The sequence below is a fragment of the Paraphaeosphaeria sporulosa genome, assembly GCF_001642045.1.
Source record: "Paraphaeosphaeria sporulosa strain AP3s5-JAC2a unplaced genomic scaffold CC84scaffold_8, whole genome shotgun sequence".
Taxonomy (NCBI): domain Eukaryota; kingdom Fungi; phylum Ascomycota; class Dothideomycetes; order Pleosporales; family Didymosphaeriaceae; genus Paraphaeosphaeria; species Paraphaeosphaeria sporulosa.
Genome location: NW_017253367.1, coordinates 394361 through 412391, shown reverse-complemented (window position 1 = coordinate 412391; position 18031 = coordinate 394361). Strand labels below are relative to the sequence as shown.

The following is an 18031-nucleotide window of genomic DNA, read 5'->3' as shown; positions in this document are numbered from 1 at the left end:
GCTAGCTCAGAAGACAAATGGTAGCTGGGCATGTGTGGTATGCGAGAAGTCGGAGAAGATCATGAACCTAAATCTCCTATAGCAAGCACTCAGAAACTTCTACACAAGTTTCCATGTCAGGCCGCGGGCTACGTTACAGTGCACACCCGCATCTCCCCTTTCTACCTCGAAAGCCTCAATGCTTTGAGACGTGCCTGGAGCTGTGCTTTTGCTTAAGAATAAGCAAAAGCTGCATAAATCGACGGCGTACTATCTGATGTCTGGACGGACCACAATGATTTCACAACAGCCGTCATGCGCTTTCTTGCCTTTGCCGCATTCTTGAGGTGCGTGCAGGTCGTATTGGACTGAGGTAGCGACGATGGTTGACAGCACCGCTTCCACTGGACAAGTCATCCAGCCTACATATATCTATGTATGTGTATGTATCGTCTAGTCATATCTCATAACCCATCCATCTATCATGCCATCTATTGCCCGTGTCTATACCCTCCATCTAAAACCCCAACTCCCCCGCGCACTCCTCAATCCCCTTCACCAGCCCCTCCACCGTCCCCCTCCTCGTGCTCCCATTCACCACAACCCTGAAAAACTTGCCCTTCTCTCCGGGCGCATAATCAATCATGAACCCCCTACTAATCAGCTTCTTCGCAACCTCGCTCGTCACCCTCCCGTTCTCTTCTTTATCTCCGGATAATTTACCATCCCGCGCCCAGTAAAAGCACACCTGCAAACAAGGTAAAGGATCGGGGCTGACGAATACAAAGTGCGGACTCGCCTTGATTAGGCTGGCCAGATACTCGGCCTGCTGGTACGCATTCGCCACAACCCCAGCGTAGTGCTGCTCGCCATAGTATTGTAGCGATAAGAAGAACTTGAGCGCATCGGCGCGCCGGCCACACTGCGGCGTCAGGTCCGCGAGGTCGTAGATGTCATCCACGCTCTCGCCTGCGTTGTGGAACAGATATCCTGCGGGCAGCGTCATGGCCTTCCAGAACTGGCGGAGGTCTTTTGCTAGCAAGAAGGAACTCGTCATGGGCACGCCGAGCATCTTGTGCGGGTTTACCGCGATGGAATCCGCCAATTCGACGCCGTCCAGCCGGCCTTTTGCGATCTCAGGATTGAAGATTACGGAGCCGCCCCAGCTACCGTCGACGTGCAGCCAGAGGTTGTGCGCTTTAGCGATGGCGGCGAGCGCGGGGAAGGGGTCGAAGGAGCCGAGGACGGTGGTGCCGGCGGTCGCGTTGATGAAGAAGGGCGTCTCACCCCTCCCTTTGCTTTCTTTCACCAACCGTTCCAATTCCTCTGGCACCATTTTCCCAGACCCGTCCACAGGGACAGGAATCACATTCTTGCTCCCCAGACCAAACATCTGCGCCGCTTTCTCGAGAGAATAGTGGCCATGCGCGGAAGTGAAGAGGGTGAATCGGCGGTCACCGTTTCCCTCCTCTTTGGTCTCAGGGTACAAAGTGTTTCGCGCGATGACGATGGCAGAGCTATTGGACGCGGAGCCGCCCGGCTGGGAGATGCCGCCGGCGTGCGAGGAGGTGTAGCCGAAGCGGTGGGCGAGGTGCTTCGTTGTGTGTTTTTCGACGAGGGTGAGCACGGGGGAGACTTGGTAGACGTGTGCCTTTTGCATATAGTTTATCAACACCTCACTCCCTTTACCGGGACAAAAATTTGGAAAGGGGAGGGCAATCTCACATTCGTGTTCAGCGTGGCGAGCAGCAGCTCCGAGACGAGTCCGACCTATCGTTCGTGCTTGTTAGAAGGGTAGTGATATGGAGAACGACTGACAACGGCATACCGCATTCGTGCTCGCATACAGCTTATCCAGAAACCCCTGGTCCCACGTATTGACGCTGTACCGTAGCACCTTCTCTACAATCTCCACCAACCCGTCCTTCCCGCCCGCCTGCTCCGGAATGCTCAAGTCCAGAATTTGCTCAAGTTTCTTGGGGGGATGGTGCTCCACGAGTGCGGTTCTGGGTCCGCCGCCCCGGATTGCCAGACCGTGACCGCTGTGCTTGGTAGCGGCATCTTCGTCTGCGGAGCGAATGAATGGAATGATCAATTCCTCGACTGCCTCGAGCAGCTGCAGAGCAATCAGCACCGGAACTCTCTAGTTACCGAGAAGGATGCGGGTTACCTCTTTGACCTCGTCTGCACGGTTTAGCGGGGCCTCGGCTCCGTCTCCGTTAGTTATACCAGTCATACTTCCGTCTTTGCAACAATAATGGGAAGGAGCGAAGAGCGAAGAAAATAACCAGGAGAACGAATAGGCACGGTCAATATGTACGCGTAAGGCAACACAAGGATGTCGACATCATCTTAAATATTTCCTGAGCGGAAGTACTGCCGGCAGAAAGCCTCACCGCCGCACCAAAGGTATCTAGATCGAATCAAAAGCCGTCCCAAAGTCCCCACAGAACGCCCCCAATGACTGCAAAGGCGCGTGCACCATACGTGCGTACCGCCAACGATGCAACTAGATTCGAAATTGTATAAACCACGCCAAAAGGACCAATCAATGCGCCGCAACGCTCGCTTTTGCTTTTTCTTTCCCTTTACTGCTGCCGTGCCTCTCGTGCTTTTCCTTCTTACTCTCTTTCTTGGCTTCCTTGGCGTCTCTCTTCGCCTTCTCGGTGTCCAATTTTGCCTTTGCCGCCTGCGACTCTGCCCACTTCTTGCGGGCCAATTCGATGGCGGAGAGATGGCCACCAGTCTTGCGGCCTTGGGACGGCGGCGTCATCTCGCCATTGCTTTCGGGGAAGGACTGGAAACCTTCGTTGCCGGCGGTGTAGCGAGCTTGCTTGACCCAGTCTGCGCGGCGCCGCCTGTACAGATCCATACGCCAGTTCCGCCATACCGCGCGACCGACGTGAGATTCACGTAGCGCGGCCTCGTTCTCTGCAAGCTCCTCGGCGATGCGCTCGCGGATGAAGGCCAGGCCAGCCGTGCCCTCCCAGATGGAGTCGATGACGTGAGATCCAGCGGGGTCCAAAGCTAGCTCACCAACATGTCCATAGAATTGCTGTATGACTTTTCTTCGGAAGATGACAGATGCATTGGGAGACACCAACGCGGCCTGCAATGTTCTCGACGCGGCTGGATCGCGGGCAATCCGCAGCGTCATGTAGTCGCCCAGGTTCGTGAACGAGTCGAAAATGAGATTCCCCAAAGGTCCCTCGACGGTCATCATGGTCTGTGCAAGCAACGATCCATGGACCTTGTCTGCCCCGGGCTGCTCGTGTTTCGCGTTGGACTTGCCGTCGTCTGAAGGAGCTTCGCCAAGTTTGAGTAAACGCGTGATTTCGAAGCCACTGGAGCCGCCGTACGCAGCTTGGAGCTGTGCAGCGATGGGCACAGTGTCTACTCCTCGCGCAACGCAGCGCTCGATAAGGGTTTTGATGATGGCTGTCCGGTTGCGCTCGACAAGGTTGGGAATCTGCTCGATGATCTGGCGGCAGGCTTCGTCGAGGTCGTCCTTACTGAGACGTTCCAGGATCCGCCCAGCAACGTATCCAGCAATCTCGTTCCGCGCAAGGCTGCCCATGCGCTGTTGGAAGAATTGTCTGTAAATGGACTTGAAGAGCTTTCCAGGGGCGTTTTCAAGGATCGTTTCCAACAGCCTGGAGCCAATAGCGTCGTATACAAGACCATTGATGAAGGATGCACTGGGGGTGTCTTCCTTGATGGGGTCATCCGGCAGCAGTTTGCGGATGATTGAGTTCTCGTCCTTTGCTTTTACTTTGCCGAAGAGGGTGAGCTCAAGCTTGAGCATCAACTGCAGGGTCGGGTTGCCGGTAGGATGTGTTGCAAGCATTTGAAGATAGTTTGTATCCAGGTTGGCCACACTGTCGTTGATGACCTTTTGTAAGGCGTCGGTGAAGGACTGCGGTACCTTCCTCTCGCCCAGAACGAGGTCCTGCTTTTCCGGCACCGGGACGCCGACCTTTTCCTTCTTTTTGCTGTGCAGCGTCGACTTGTTGCCTTGTCTCTCGAGCGGTTGGCCCGAAAGCACGACAAGCAGCACGCGCAGGACATGGGATGCGAAACGTTCTGTGAGGAGGTAGCCCAGGTATCCTTCCAGCTCGTCCAAGGTGAAGAGAAAGAGGTTCTCCATGGAGGCGACGACATCGTTGGGGTCCGACGAGGGCGGGGTGATGAGGTCGGGCTTGCGAGCTTCGTGCGTGACGACGGGCGCGGCTTGGATGAAGAGGGCCTCGCAGCAGTGCGAGGCAAAGCGGTGCTGGACGAGGTGCACGAAGCTGGCGACGTTAGTGCAAGGACAGACACGACGAACAGGTGGACTCACTGGCCGTTGAATTTCTGGAACAGGTCCTTCAGCTGCTTCGGGGTGGACACGAGGATCAGGCGCTCCATGAGGCGCGAGCACGACTGGCTGTTTGCGATTTTCAGTTCCTTGCCGTCGGCCTCACGGTAGACGCTCTCGACGAAGAGAGTGCGCTCGTCGGGCCCGTCGAACTGGTCGAGCTCGAGCATCTCGTCGGCTCGCTTGAAGTACTCTTGCTCGTCGTCGTCGAGCATGCCGTAGAAGGGCATGGCGCCGGGCCGCGTGACGCCATCGATGGCTTCGTCCTGGAACGGCTCGTCGTCGTGGGCGGGCGCCTCTTGGGCGGCGTCGCTCTGCCTGCGGCGCTTGGGCGCAGCATCGCCGTCGTCGTGGTCCCGCTTGCGCTTCTTGTCGTCGGCGCGGCGGCCGCGCTTCTTGAAGTCCTTGGGCATGGTGCTGGGTGCAGGCTGGGAGGACGGGGCTGGGCGGAAAAAAATAAGCAGACCCAGGCACGCTGGGCTCGGCTATCTGGGATGCGGGGATGCCAGATCGGAAGCCAGGCACGCCAACCTTGCAAGAGCGACGGCGCGGCCTTTTATGTCGGGCAGGCGGGCATGGGGCGCGAGAGCAGCGGCCGCCTCTGCGGTGCGAGCGGCACACGGCAGGACGACGATTAACGCGCTTTTCAGACCGTGGCCTGAGACTGTTTGCCACGAGGATGCTAAAGCGGGCTAGCAGCGCTGCAGACGACGGGCATGCGGTGTCAAACGGGCTGGCGGGCAGCCACCGAGCCTGTGCGCGGGCACGCCCATCGATCGGCGGATTTGGGCGCTGGCTGCTGGGCGGCCAGCCCTGAGGCGCCACGGCGAGCCCCACGCTGGGCACCGTTGGAGACACCGGCAGCTGTTGCCGCGGCCGGCACCAGCGCGCAGTGCACTCGCACGCAGGCTCGCATCGCAGCGCCGCGCACAGTACCGGCCACCATGGACGACGACCACGGCACCCGCGTCGCCGACTACCTCGACGACAAGCTGCAGACGCCCCAGGACCTCGACGCCCTCGCCGACCTGCTGCACAGCATCCACGCCCAGCACGGCCTGCTCAAGCAGCAGCTGCACGACGCCCAGCGCGACCTCAGCGACGCGAAGACGGCCGCCCGCGAGCACCACCACGCCCTGCAGGCCCGCGCCCGCGCCTTCCACGACGAGCAGGCCGACATTGACCGCCGCCTGCAAGTCGTCGCCGCCGCCGACACCAGCGACGACGCCGTGCCCCGCTTCGAGCGCATCCTCGACACGCTGCAGCGCCTCGACGTCGCCAGCGCATACGTCGACCTGCTGCGCGAGGTCGACGTGCTGAGGTGCGGCAGCGCGGCCCCTCGTAGACTCGCAACGCTGACACGCCCAGCCAAGAAGCCCAGTCGCAGCTCCAGACATCCAACGAGGCCGCCCTCGCGCCCTACAAGCAGCTGCGCGCCCTCCACACCCGCCTGCTCCGTCTGCAAGAGGACGCCGAGGGTGCTGCTCCCCAGCTGCTGTACCACGTGGACCAGATCACCCAGGCCCTGCGCTCCCAGATCCTGCACGCCTTCTCCGCCCATCTCGACAATGTCCTCGGCAAGCTCAAGTGGCCCGCGCCGAAAGCCACCATTACCAGCACGCTGCTTCCCGAGTGGGAGAGCGCGGTGCTCAAGCTGCTCGACCTGCAGCTCCCCGAGCTCGATGGCGTGCAGTACTCGCAGGCCGACGCGAGCAAGATCAAGCTCCCCGCCGTGCTCTTTCCCTTCCACGTCCTCGTGCAGCCCCTCGAGATGCGCTTCCGCTACCACTTTGACGGCGACAAGGCTACCAACCGCATTGACAGACCCGAGTACTTCCTCTCCCACATCACCACCCTGCTGAGCGACTACAGCGCTTTTGTTGTTGAGAATGTGCAGCCCCTCCTCTTGAAGCAGTTCCGCGGCACCGACCTCGCTTTGAACCCCGTCTACATTGATGCCATGTCTGCCTTCATCACCGCGCTGTTGCCCATGCTGAGGGCCAAAATCGGCACCCTTCTGCCCAAGGTGGCCGCCCAGCCCCAGCTCCTGAGCCACCTCATGCACGAGCTCATGAGCTTCGACACCACCATTAGAGAGGAATGGAGATACGACGGCGGCTACGGCGTCGAGGGGTGGAAGGGCCTTTCATGGGAGTTCCTTGTGCAGGGCGACTGGTTTGGGCGGTGGCTGCAGGTCGAGAAAGACTGTATGGACAACATGCCACAACCGCATTCGCATCGGGAACTGACTTCAGCATAGTCGCCTTGGCCCGCTATCAGAGTATTGTGGAAGCTCCAGATTTTGGGGATCTGGACTACGAGAGCGTCGATCCCAAAGCCACGAAGCCCACAAAGGGAGCGATCCGCGTCAATGACTTGCTCGAAACAATCACAGGTAGGGACGAGTGCGCCCAACATTGAGCTCACAGCTGATCAGCACCGTAGACCGTTACAGGCCCTTGACATCCTTCACCCAGAAACTAAGATTTCTGATCGATATCCAGATCACCGTGTTCGACAAGCTCGAGGAGCGGCTCCGCGGCAATCTGGAAGCCTACCTCACCCTGACCACGTCTCTAGGCCGTGCGATGGGCGGCGTGTCCAAAGAAGAGCAGGAGAGGCTGCTGGGCGTCGAAGGCCTCGAACGGCTTTGCAAGACGTACGGTAGCGCAGACTACCTCGAACGGGCAATGCGAGATTGGAGCGACGACGTGGTAGGTTGCCGTGCCGGCAGATCGACAGCCGACAGCTGACGCTGGACAGTTTTTCCTCGACATCTGGGACGAGCTGCAAGATCGTGCGCGCCGGGCCGGGAACATCGGCGCCATGTCTGTTGCAGACGTGGCAGAACGCACCTCAAAAGCCGTCGGCGGTGACAGCGACGGCGGCGCGCTCTTCGACGAAACCGCAGCGGCGTACTCGCGCCTCCGCATCCGGAGCGAGAAGATCATCACCGACACCCTAAACAGCAACGTGCGTGAGGCGCTGCGAGCCTACCGACACATGTGAGTCCCCGATCGGGCAATCTCAGCGTTGTCCCCTCCCAGCCCAGCCAAGTCGCCATGCTTACTTTTTCCCACCACAGCAACCCCTGGGCCACGCTTTCCGCTTCGAGCTCCGCGCTGGCCAGCACCGCTGAGCTCGACCCACTCATCGCCTATCTGACCACGACGCTGGGATTTCTCTCCCGCGCCCTCGCGCCTGCCCCGCTGCGCCGCATCGCGAGGAGCGCCCTTGCTACCGTGAGCTCCATCGTCTGGGACAACGTCGTCAGCCGGCACCGCTTTTCGACCGCGGGCGCCGCACAGCTGTCGTCAGACCTGCACGCCGTCTGTCATGTCGTCGACAAGGCGGTTGGGCCCGGCGTTGCCGAGGCTGGGCTGCGGCGCTGTCTCGAGGGCGCGCAGCTGCTCAACCTGCCCATCAAGGGTGGCAAGGCGCCGGCAGAATCCTCCGACGACACGGGCGACACTGGCTACGACTGGGAAGCCTGGGGTGCAGGTGCAGATGACGAGGGCGAAACGGGGGGTGGTACGGGGAGCGATGCCGGGGGTGGCGCTGTGCTTGGCGACGCCGACCTTGGGCTGTGGGAGGTCGAGCGGAGGCTGTTTGCGGACAATACGAGTGCGCGTGGGGTGCTGGAGGCGCTGGGGCTCGAGATGCTGAGTGAGAGCGAGGGGCGCGCGGTGCTGGGGCGGAGGGTGGAGCTCGCTGGGTAGAGGCAGAGGTCCGTAGAAGGTAGAGATAGACGGTGATGGGGACGTTTGTGGCGCGCGCAGAGGTTACACACACTGGCGAGCAAGACCCTATTCCATACAAAACGGCGGTCTATCATGACGACTGCATAAATGCTCTGCCCTGCAGTCTCAGCATACCCTCGGGGGCTCCATGTACCTGGAATCGTTCGCTGTCCATCAGAGCCTGATTGTCACCACTCGAAGCGATATGTCACTAAACACAGCGCCCAACGACCCGGTGCGGAGATGTTGTCCTGTCGTTCCTGCTTGAGTGATGCAGATCCATCACACACGGTGACCCTCGTTTACTCCAAATCTCAGCTTGGGCAGCATCTCAACTCACACGCGCCAAAGTCTAGCCCTCCGTCTCGCTCCGCGGAGCGCAGTCGCGTTTGTGTAACGCGTGTCCCGGGTGCTTAGCGGCAGGGAAATGCTCAGCGGAACAAGGACATCGGAGAGGGTACGGCGGGTGCGGGTGTACTTTGGCTGGACGGGGTTTGCTGTGTCACTGAAGGAGGTAGTACAACCAGCACAAAGATATTGTTGGCCAGCGTGGTGTTTTTCCTGCCTCGATGGCAAGCAGCGGGGAAGCGGGTTCAGAGTGTAGAGAAGGAAGGACGTCGGGGCGTGCAGGGCCTCTGGTTCTACGAACGAACGGGTTGGTGCAGTGCTGGAGTACCCCATCACATCCCACGGTGCTCAGTGCTCCCTCCCCGTCTGCGCGTCGTCCAGCCCTTCACTCCAGCTCGCTTCCCTTCCCATCCCCCATCGCCATCTCCGCCCCTCCCTCCTCCTCGCGCGCCCTCGCCCACGCTGCTGCATCCATGACCTCAAGACACGTCGCACATTCTCCGCAATTCGGACAAGCGTCCTTGACGAGGCCATTGTGCGGCTTTAGCAGGTAGTGGGCTACTTCCGGGGTACCATACAACGGACTCGTCTGCAGCTCCTTGTCTGAGGCGGGCCAGGGGAAGGAGGAGGTGTGCGTGCGCGGCGCGGGCGTGGTGCGTGTGTGGACCTGTATACCAGAGAGCTGACCAGCGCGGATGGCGTTGGCATACCAGCGGGGCGTGGTGAGGGAGGTGTGGTCGATGTCTTCGAGGTAGATGGCGCGGGGTGGATGCTGGGACGCGGGAGGGTTGTCTGCGTCCGCATCGTCTTCCACGCCCTCCTCAACCTCTTCCACGTCGTCACCATCCTCGTCCTCCTCGTCCTCCTCCTCGTCCTCCTCCTCGTCCTCCTCGTCCTCCTCCTCGTCCTCGTCCTCGCCCTCCACAAACAGCCTCCCCCTCTCAACAGACCTGATGAACCTCACCAACCCCTCATCGATCATCTCCGCCTCCTCCTCGCTCAGCCGCTCAGCCGCAACAAACACAATCGCTTCCCACTCCGGAATCCTGTCCCCAAAAACCTCCCAAAGATACGCCCCAAACTCGCTCCTCGACGTGCCCCACCGCCCCACAGCATCCGTCTTCGGATCCAGCCCATTCCCCGGCCCGCCCTTGCCCTCTGTCGCCGGCGCGCACAGCATCACGTCGCTGATGTCCACTGTGAAGACGGGCGTGTGGATTTCCTCGGGGTAGTACATTTCGCTGCGGTACCCCTGGACCTCGACGGCGCCGTAGAAGAGGAGGCTTCGTATCGTGCTGTCTTCGCCGGGCAGGATGCGGTCGAGGTCGAAGCCGGTCACGCGGCCGTCTTGGAAGGCGACGTGGCGCAGCACGGGGGAGGCGCCTATCATGGTGCCGATGAGGTTGGGAACGGCGTCGCCGGAGCCCGCGAGGGCGGCGTCTTCGATGACGAGCGAGTGCAGGCTGGGCGAGGAGCCGGGGAAGAGCGTGTCGAAGTCGAGGTCGTCGACCTCGTCGTTGAGTTGCTCCGGCGTGAGAGTGAGGCCGTTGAGGTAGAGAGAGTCGAGGTTTGGCAGGCGGAAGAGTGGGAGGGCTTGCTCGGAGAAGATGCGGTATGTGGATTCTGGAGAGGCGACGGCTCTGGAGGGGACGCCCACGGCGATGCGGGATAGCGAGGAGAGACCAGGGGACCAGGAAAACTCGTGCTGGGCTGAGATTGCGGCGACTAGGAAGTCTAAGCTGGACTGGTGGTGTCTGCATCGAGCAATGTAAGTCCTTGAACAGATCCCGGTAGAAAACGCGGACGGAAGCTTGACTCACCGGTACAGCTCCTCATCTTCTTCGTCAACGCCTAGGTCTGCGTCTGCGTCACCTCCCTCGCTGTTCGGCTCAGCATACTTGACAAACCTCACGGCCTGCAGGTTAGGACAAAGCGCGACCAACATCCCCTTCAGGGCGCCATCATCCCCCTCCTCGATCTTTTGCCTCCAACTCTTGCAGTCCTCAACACAGAGCCGTATCTTGTCATGCATGATCCTCTCGAGAGCATCCAGTTCATGTGGCTTCAAGACGAACTCTTCATCCGCTGCAATATCCCCGTCACCCGGCGGCTCTGTCCCTCCACTCCCCTCGGCACGTGAGTGATTAGGAAGTAGGATAGCAAACGGCTTCCAGTCATCCCAGGACACTCTCTGTCCCCAAAACTCCAGCGCCAACACATGGGAGATAGCAACCGGATCCTTCAGCAGAGCGCGACAGAGCGTCGGCAGCGTCTTGGGAGAAATGTCCGACGTTGCCCTGTAGAGGTCGTGGCACTTGCGGTGCCGTGCCATAATTCTCTGCGAGCAGTGCGCGAGATATCTGCATGATAGCGCTAATTGGAGGTATGCGAGCCAGTCGCTGAATTCGAGGATCTGGGTGATGAGCTCAGGGGAGAGGTCGGTTAGACGGGCCATCTTGCTCGCTGGTCCGTAATGGAGAGTGTGATGGATGGGGAATTTGTTTCGCCTCCGACATGTGCCAGTGTAAGGTTTCTTTCGCTTGAAATTCCAGTGGATAGGACGGCTTTAATAGGCAAGGCAACTGTAGGAGATACACCAGAGGATCGAGGAAAAGCTTGGACTTGGCGCTCGCTAAAACTAAATTCGTTCTCTTGTCTTGGCCCCTATTCCACCATGAAGACAGACTGCGTAGTCGAAATAGGATTGTCTCACCAGCGCTAGCCCCCACCACACCACCGCCACCTCGTTGGGAAGCAGCCAATCAAGGGGACCGGCGCTCGTTCTCGGAACATGAAAGCCCTATTTTATTTCACGCTCCTTGCGATCTCTCATGGCTTGAACTGTTTTCTTGATGTCGTCACCAGCGAAAAGCATGACCACAAAAGACGCCGACGGAAGAAACAGTATTGCAATCACAATGAAGACAACCCACCAGTGAGGCGTCCCACCGTTGATCTCTTGAATATTCATCCCGAAGATGCCTGTAGCGAGGGTTAATGGGAGGTAGATTGCAGCCAGCAGCGTAAGCTGGGTAGATCTCTGGGCCTGCTTCTTGTTGAACTCGGAGTCTTCGATGGCAATTGCGGTCGTCAAGGTTTGAAAGGTCTCGCAAAGCTGAGAAGACAGCTCTTCGGCTTGTTGCTCCAGCCGTGATAGCACGCGTAGTATGATTGAAACATCGGCCGAAAGAGAGTATTGCTCCTCCTGGATCCAATCGATCTCAGGATATTCGAGTTTGACTATCACCATCACCTGGCTAAGTAGCTTGTAGTTGTCGCTAGGGTAATTTTTTGTAACTTCTCGTAGCCGTATTACATCACTGAGCACCTGAAGGACCAAGCTGCGACCCTTGCTGAGGCGTTGGATGACCATTTTGCTTGGATTGGCGGTTGCGTCGGTATCAAGCTCTCGTGCAACGGTAGCCAACTCGCCTAAGTTTAGATGCCACGTCGTCAAATCCATCAGAACTTGGAAGGAGGTCTTCATCACCAAAAGATCGGCAGGGTATTCTACCATGGATAGCAGGATTTCCTCGGTTGGACGAAACCTTAACAATGCTTGGAAGTGTTCCATTGATTCGCGTTTGGAATTCCATATGGGCAAGTTCAATCCTGGCTTCCGTTGAGCACGAAGACCCGATTCATGCCGAGCCAGTCTGGGTAAGTCGACCACGTCTCGGGTAGTCGCCGAAGAATGGTCTACAAGAGCAAAGACTTTCTTCGTAAGCAGATGCAACAAGAGTATAACGCTTCTCTAAACATACTTATTCTTCCCTCCAGGGTGGTCAAAGAGACTTGCACAGCCCGAGCGTTGGGGGTCTCGTACGAATCCTGAACACTAACCTTGCCAAATTGCAAAGTACATGCTATAGACCAATATGACTGGGTCTCCGCTGTCTTTCCCGGCGGGTCAGAACTTTAGACAGCGCATAGATGATTTGCAAAGAATCCAGGCTCGATGCCGAAGCGAGAACCCAGTTAGCAAACAGCTTCGAGATCCACACCCTGATACAAGGCAACTCCACCAGTCTTGTAGAGACGATACCCTTTATTGCGATCGACAGCGTCAAAATGTGCCGTTTGGTCCTCGATTCCCTCGGAAACTTTGAAATTGAAGATACCCTCATTGCCTGAATGCTCTTTGTTACGGATTTCACTTTGCCTTGCAGAAGTAAGACCTCTGTCGCTGAAGTGCTCCTCGGTAAGGCGCAGATTATTGTTTTCACAGTATTCCCAAAAGCGCTCCAGGTAGGCTTCCCTCTTCTCCTTGTCCTTTACAACTCCGCTGTTACCGCAGCAAAATCAGCATCGGGCGCTGTTGCATCTGCCGTTCCGCCGAGACCTTTTTCCACATCGTCGTTCCGCGTGGTCATCTTGGAATTCCGTGGCCAAACGATATATATGAGAACGAGAGCCTCTCGTTGAAAGGCAATAATATTCTCGGCAGTAGCAGTAGCTGTGGTGTTGTTTTGTTATGGTCCATCGCAGATGTTAAACCTCAGCCCGGTTGTCAGCTTTCAGCCTTGCGGTTTCGTCATCATGCAGGTTTGAACGAGGTACTGTTACACAACAGTCGCTTCGCAGCCAATCTTCAATCTGGATCGCAGCAGACGAAATCATCAACAAAGACTGATATCAAGCAAATCACGCGTGTAAGTGAAGAAGGGCAGTGTAAAGGAGCAGAGTGAGAATGACAAACGCGGCTGAAATAGCTCTGCGCCTCATCCTGCCTCAAGCGCCGCCTCAGCAATTAGCTAGCTCCGCACCAAAAAGCCCAGGTTCAGCGTGCACTATCGCTGCTGCAACCGAAGGCACAGCATGAGATGATAAATGGGATTCAAGCGACGAAAAGGTGGCCGAAAATAAATTTAACGTTTGTTCATTCCACATCGTAAAGTCATTCGTACAACAGACAGACATTACTACATCCACCCGTTCAACCTCGCAAACATTGGTCGAATCTTCGTATTCCAGCGGGCGTCCAGCCTAGACCACAGTCCCGGGGTCTCTTCTCTCCCAGGTTTCTGCTGACGAATCTCATCTTCCGGCATCTGCTCAGGCACGGCTACGTCCTCGCTTCTAGTTGGAGAACTTCTCGGGGACCTTCTTGCCGGTCGCCTTCTCGAACATGTTGCGAGCGCCATCGGTCTGTCCCGCAAGTTAGCGCACAATTCTTCCAGATGTTATAAAGGGAGAGAGAAAGGGAGACCATACGATCTTCTCGTTCACACCGCGGTTCTTGTCGGGGTTCGCGCCCCAGGAGCCGCCGAACTTCTTCTCGGCGGCGTCGAGGCCCTTGTCAAGGTAGTCCTTGTTGCCCGCGCCGGCGTTGTTGGTGTTGGAGTTCATGGTTATCAAGTGTGCAGAGTGGGTTGTTTGTGAAGTGGAATTGGGACTGTCGCAAGAGATGGATAGGTGAGTTTATGAAGGGCAGGACGGGAGGATTATATAGCACTGGGGCTGGGCTGGGGACAAAGCAGCGCATGTTGGAGGCAGGCTAGGCTAGACGTTATCGGTGATGCCATTGCGACCAGTCGGCCGCGCTCCCCCCGCCAGCTCAAACCCTGCATCCTGGCTGCGCAGCGAGAAACTTGGCTCGAAGCTTGTCGCTGACGTCGGACGCAAGGGCGTGCTCCATGCTTCGCTTTTCAGGTTCGCTACAGATGATCTGGTATCGGACCGGTGCAGTGTGTTCTGCGCTGGAAAAAGGGTACTGTGACGTTGGAGGTGAGGGAGGTGACGTCATTGTATCGAGGACCCTGCCAAGAAGCGATGCGCGCCGCTGGCGGTGACGAGGAAATTGTGGGGCCAAGGTGCGGAGCAAGCTGGTGAAAGGCAGACGGCGCCGCGTAGTGAGAGTGCAGATGCATGAACCGGTGCTGAGCTATTATCCAACACGGCCTTTCAACAGGCATGCATGCGTGCGCCGTGTGAGCGTAGCCTTCGTGCAGGAGCGGGCCAATTGGTAACCACACTCTTCCTGGCCGGAGAATGGGAACCTTTTGATGATAGAGAATTGAAGAGTAGATGCTACGTAGCCCCAGTCTTCATCTACTTGCTCGGTAGTATCATGCACATGTTAAAATATAGTCTCATGTGTATAAAAGTAGTCAAACTGCCACACTGCCGCTTTAAGTGGGTCCAACTCACGACCTCACCAGGTAGCCCTGTGAACAATATCCACCAGTCTAAACACCATAGGAACACGAGCTACGCTGTAAAGTCAACAGCCTTCTACGAGTACACGACCACGTCCCAGAAGCAACGGCCAGTATAATCTATTTCCACACTCACAGCAGCCACCCAACGCTCGTGTGAACAAATTCACGAACAGATCCCCTTACCCAACCCCAACGCCTACAAGCACATACCTTCTCCCGCAGCAACAAGCTATGCACCCCTCTCATCCCACATCCTCGTGCATGCGCACGTTTTCCACCTCAGGCAGGCATGCGCTAAGCCGCGTTCAGTGCACCCACATATCTGCCCAGCCCAGGCCCACGTCCGTCCTGTTTGCTCGCCTTCCCAAAGCAGACGGCTGCCTTGAGTGTGAAATTTGCTTGCCAGGCTGGCCTTCAGGAACTCTCACCCACCATCCTCGTCGCTGCTGGTAGTTGCTGCGAATCGTTGTCTGCATTACCTTGTAAGAATATAAGCGATATGAAGATGAAGGGGCACGGCACCGTGATGGACGGAAGAGCCGCACGTACGACAAGCACAAGCACGCAAACGGGACACCCTGATGAACACACTTGTTTGATTCCTATTTTACTCATCTCTCACATCCTCCCACTGCTCTCGGGTATCTCGTCTCACCGGGTATAAAGCCTAACTGCAACAGCAAGGCCGCAGCCACCGCACGCACATGTCGAAGAAAAGGGGCCGTTAGTGTTTCACATTGTTCACTCAGACAGAACAGGAAAACGACAGAGAATAGGACAGGACAGAACCCACCAGGCCGTAAGCAAGCAACGCGCTTGGGGTTGACGCAAGCCTGAGCACCCAATCTACCCCGTAACGCCGATGCCAAAGGATAAGATAAGACAAGACCGAAGGAAAGGAGGAGGAAATCGCTAAAACGCAGGACGACAAAAACGACAAAAGGGGGTGTAGAATACAGACAAGAACGTCAAGCGTGGCACAAGCACAACACAAAACGGCGTCGCGCAGCTCTACTCTCCTCTCCGCTCAGACAGGTTTAGAACACCATCTACGCAGACGGCAACTGCCCAAACTGATTAATCAGCGAGTGCAACAAGCCACAGAAGATACCATGCAGCCAGACAAAAAAATCCTCCATGCCGACAATCTCGACGAGGTTCTTCGCCTTCATCACCTCGCTCGAAATTCGCGGGTAGCCGTCCGGATCGACCTTCTTTGCAGATAGGAACGACGAGACGGGCGTGATGTTGCGGGTAGCCGGCGAACTCGCGACGGAGGAGAAGGGGCGGTCCTTGACGGGGGAGGTCTGGAAGACGGGCATGGAGGAGGCGGAGGTGCCCAAGGGGGGTGTGGAAGTGGCTGGCCGGATGAGGGGCTGCGAGGCGGCGCTGTCTTTTTCGAGGACGCGGTCGGCAAGGGCGACGATGCGGTTGGCGATGGACTCGAAGACTTCGGTGATTTTGACCATGGCTTTTGTGGCGCGGAGGCCGTCGCGGCCGGCCATGGCGATGAGGGCGTAGGTCCGCATTGCGCCGCGGGCGCGGGGGTCGCGCAGCCGGAAGACGTAGGCGATGGTGTAGCCGGCGTGCGAGTCGCCGAAGAACATGGGTCCCGCGGCCTTTCCCATGGGGAGAGTTTCGGTGGACAAGGTGCGGATGCAGGTCCGTCGGAGCAGCGAGTATGTTGCTGGTGACTGTGGCTGGCTGGTCGAGACGTAGCTGAGAGTATGCGTATGCATCCCCCGCGAGTACATGGGTGAGGCAGGGACCGAGTCCGGGAACATCTGCGAGCGGTTGCTGTCGAAGGACTTGGACTGCTCGGTGTCGGAAGTATCCGATGAAGTCGAACTACTCATGTCGTCGCAAGCGCTGGAGCCGCGCACTGGGAAGTTATGCGAAGTCCGTAGCACCGGGCTTCCATTCCGACCACGACCATCTTTGGAGGGGCTTCCTGGTGCACCATCCGGAATCCTGGCACTGACCTTCTTCGGAACGACAATCTGGCAGTTGTCGCAGACGTCGTTGTCGGTGCTGTAGGTGCTGCTCGGTCTTCGGCCGCCGAAGCTGCTGTTGGAGGCGGGGAGACTGGGAAAGTAGGGATTGTGTGATGGTGATCTCGGGCTAGTAGGTGGGGTCTCCAGGGGTGATGTGAGCTGTGGTATGCGGCTGCCCAATTTGAGCGCCGACGGAGGCTGCTCATACAGGCCGTTGTAGGAGAGCTGGGGATGCGGCTCTTCGGAAGGTGGGGTCACGCAGGGGTTGCAGGAGCCGCATGGCGAGGGAGAGGCTTGTGTGCAGATGATGGATGTCGGGCCGTGGACCTCGCAGAAGTGTGCGAGCGAGATCTGGTTCATGTCAGTGGCCGGGTCAACAAGGTCACACGGCACGCGGGCATCCAGCAGGGCGGCAACGGCGCAGGCGGGGGTGCGGAGGGAGACGCGGGGGAGACTGACCGTAAAGTCCATGTTTCCTCCTCTGTATTCGCTCTACGGGCTCATGGTGTGCGGGTGGGCGCGGCAATGGGTTGGGGCGTAGGTGGCTCAGCTGACTCCGGGGTGCGCCGGGGAGCGTAGTTGGCGCGCGGAATGCTGTGGTGGGTGACGGCTGGTCGCTCTGAGTGGTGAAGGTGCGAACAGAGTCGCCAGGTACGGGTCCACAGGTCTCGGGCGTGCGAGGGGCGGCGATGTCGCGTGCGCGGGTGCTGGTCGTGGTGGTGTGGAGGAGACTCGGGGTATATCTAGCCGCAGTCGCAGGCGTCGGGCGGCGCAAAGTGCCGAGGACAAGGATGGCGGCGCAGGGGGATTTGCACGCAAAGAATGTCGCTCTGCGCTGCTTCGAGAAGAGAGACAGGCTCGCGGCGGGCGAGGGATTTAGATAGACGGGCATATGGGGTCGGCAGCAACTAGAAGGGCGCGGAGAGAGATGCACGACCCGCAGTGCTAGCAGGGGTCGATCTGGCGGTCAAGACTCCAGTCCTTCCACGCCGTCCCCATTGGAACAGCGCCCGCAGTAGTGCCACCGCACCGACATGTACCCACGGCGCCTTGACATGTGCGAGCGCATACACAGCGCCACTCTGTGCGGCCCTGGCGCACGGCCGCGTCTTCGAGTATCAACTGCCTGGACGTGCCCGTCCTGCCCAGCGGTTTGCAATAATATGCCGCGTTTGGGCTGCCATGGAACGCTGCTCCGCGTCGCTCCAGGACGCACGCCCCCAGCGGAATGTCTCCGAGGGCGCTCTCGCACCACCTGCTTTCTCTCCCAATGACGCAGCACCATCTCGGTGCATTCTGCCGGGGCTCGATGAGGCTGCACACGCAGTCCGCCGTCCGATCAGGAAGCGTGCAACGGCTGCATCCGGACGCGGATCGGCAGGGTGAATGTGGTAGAGCAGAGCCCCTTGATTGCATTCAACGTCATGCCTCGAAACACCGTGTCGTGTGCTT

At 58.3% G+C, this 18031-nt stretch overlaps 7 protein-coding genes across 7 annotated transcripts; 1 reads left to right on the top strand and 6 right to left on the bottom strand.

Annotated features, from left to right (window-relative positions):
- Window positions 1-496: 496 nt before the first annotated feature.
- CC84DRAFT_1178267 (glutamate decarboxylase-like protein 1) lies at window positions 497-2215 on the bottom strand (the record flags this gene model as incomplete). Its single annotated transcript, XM_018180328.1, has 3 exons — window positions 497-1749; window positions 1798-2095; window positions 2150-2215. The coding sequence occupies 3 exons, from the start codon at window positions 2213-2215 to the stop codon at window positions 497-499; spliced, it is 1617 nt and encodes a 538-aa protein (XP_018033017.1).
- A 156-nt stretch (window positions 2216-2371) lies between these two features.
- Window positions 2372-5026, bottom strand: CC84DRAFT_908332 (ARM repeat-containing protein). The gene is made up of 2 exons (XM_018187855.1): window positions 4319-5026; window positions 2372-4271 (listed from the first exon to the last, which is right to left on the bottom strand). The coding sequence occupies exons 1-2, from the start codon at window positions 4747-4749 to the stop codon at window positions 2528-2530; spliced, it is 2175 nt and encodes a 724-aa protein (XP_018033016.1). The 5' UTR covers window positions 4750-5026; the 3' UTR covers window positions 2372-2527.
- Window positions 5027-5218: 192 nt separating this feature from the next.
- Window positions 5219-8267, top strand: CC84DRAFT_1166484 (RINT-1 family protein-like protein). The gene is made up of 6 exons (XM_018178971.1): window positions 5219-5657; window positions 5705-6543; window positions 6597-6731; window positions 6782-7050; window positions 7100-7341; window positions 7422-8267. Exons 1-6 carry the CDS (start codon window positions 5281-5283, stop codon window positions 8053-8055), a joined length of 2496 nt encoding a protein of 831 aa, XP_018033015.1. The 5' UTR covers window positions 5219-5280; the 3' UTR covers window positions 8056-8267.
- A 542-nt stretch (window positions 8268-8809) lies between these two features.
- CC84DRAFT_1219614 (uncharacterized protein) lies at window positions 8810-10879 on the bottom strand (the record flags this gene model as incomplete). Its single annotated transcript, XM_018183092.1, has 2 exons — window positions 8810-10178; window positions 10245-10879. 2 exons carry the CDS (start codon window positions 10877-10879, stop codon window positions 8810-8812), a joined length of 2004 nt encoding a protein of 667 aa, XP_018033014.1.
- A 172-nt stretch (window positions 10880-11051) lies between these two features.
- Window positions 11052-12303, bottom strand: CC84DRAFT_908274 (uncharacterized protein). The gene is made up of 2 exons (XM_018187854.1): window positions 12189-12303; window positions 11052-12138 (listed from the first exon to the last, which is right to left on the bottom strand). Exon 2 carries the CDS (start codon window positions 11996-11998, stop codon window positions 11225-11227), a length of 774 nt encoding a protein of 257 aa, XP_018033013.1. The 5' UTR covers window positions 11999-12138; window positions 12189-12303; the 3' UTR covers window positions 11052-11224.
- A 1200-nt stretch (window positions 12304-13503) lies between these two features.
- CC84DRAFT_1219612 (uncharacterized protein) lies at window positions 13504-13773 on the bottom strand (the record flags this gene model as incomplete). Its single annotated transcript, XM_018183091.1, has 2 exons — window positions 13504-13572; window positions 13639-13773. The coding sequence occupies 2 exons, from the start codon at window positions 13771-13773 to the stop codon at window positions 13504-13506; spliced, it is 204 nt and encodes a 67-aa protein (XP_018033012.1).
- A 1362-nt stretch (window positions 13774-15135) lies between these two features.
- Window positions 15136-17463, bottom strand: CC84DRAFT_1124462 (uncharacterized protein). The gene is made up of 2 exons (XM_018175691.1): window positions 17039-17463; window positions 15136-16930 (listed from the first exon to the last, which is right to left on the bottom strand). The coding sequence occupies exons 1-2, from the start codon at window positions 17048-17050 to the stop codon at window positions 15635-15637; spliced, it is 1308 nt and encodes a 435-aa protein (XP_018033011.1). The 5' UTR covers window positions 17051-17463; the 3' UTR covers window positions 15136-15634.
- Between the last annotated feature and the right edge of the window lie 568 nt (window positions 17464-18031).

Excerpts from the sequence above, each read along its gene's own strand:
- CC84DRAFT_908274 (XM_018187854.1), bottom strand. The coding sequence starts at position 11,998 with ATGGAACACTTCCAAGCATTGTTAAGGTTTCGTCCAACCGAGGAAATC.
- CC84DRAFT_1166484 (XM_018178971.1), top strand. The coding sequence starts at position 5,281 with ATGGACGACGACCACGGCACCCGCGTCGCCGACTACCTCGACGACAAG. Across the intron at positions 6,544-6,596 it reads GCTGCAGGTCGAGAAAGACT|TCGCCTTGGCCCGCTATCAG; the intron begins GTATGGACAACA and ends ACTTCAGCATAG. Across the intron at positions 6,732-6,781 it reads CTTGCTCGAAACAATCACAG|ACCGTTACAGGCCCTTGACA; the intron begins GTAGGGACGAGT and ends TCAGCACCGTAG.
- CC84DRAFT_908332 (XM_018187855.1), bottom strand. The coding sequence starts at position 4,749 with ATGCCCAAGGACTTCAAGAAGCGCGGCCGCCGCGCCGACGACAAGAAG. Across the intron at positions 4,272-4,318 it reads TTCCAGAAATTCAACGGCCA|CTTCGTGCACCTCGTCCAGC; the intron begins GTGAGTCCACCT and ends TAACGTCGCCAG.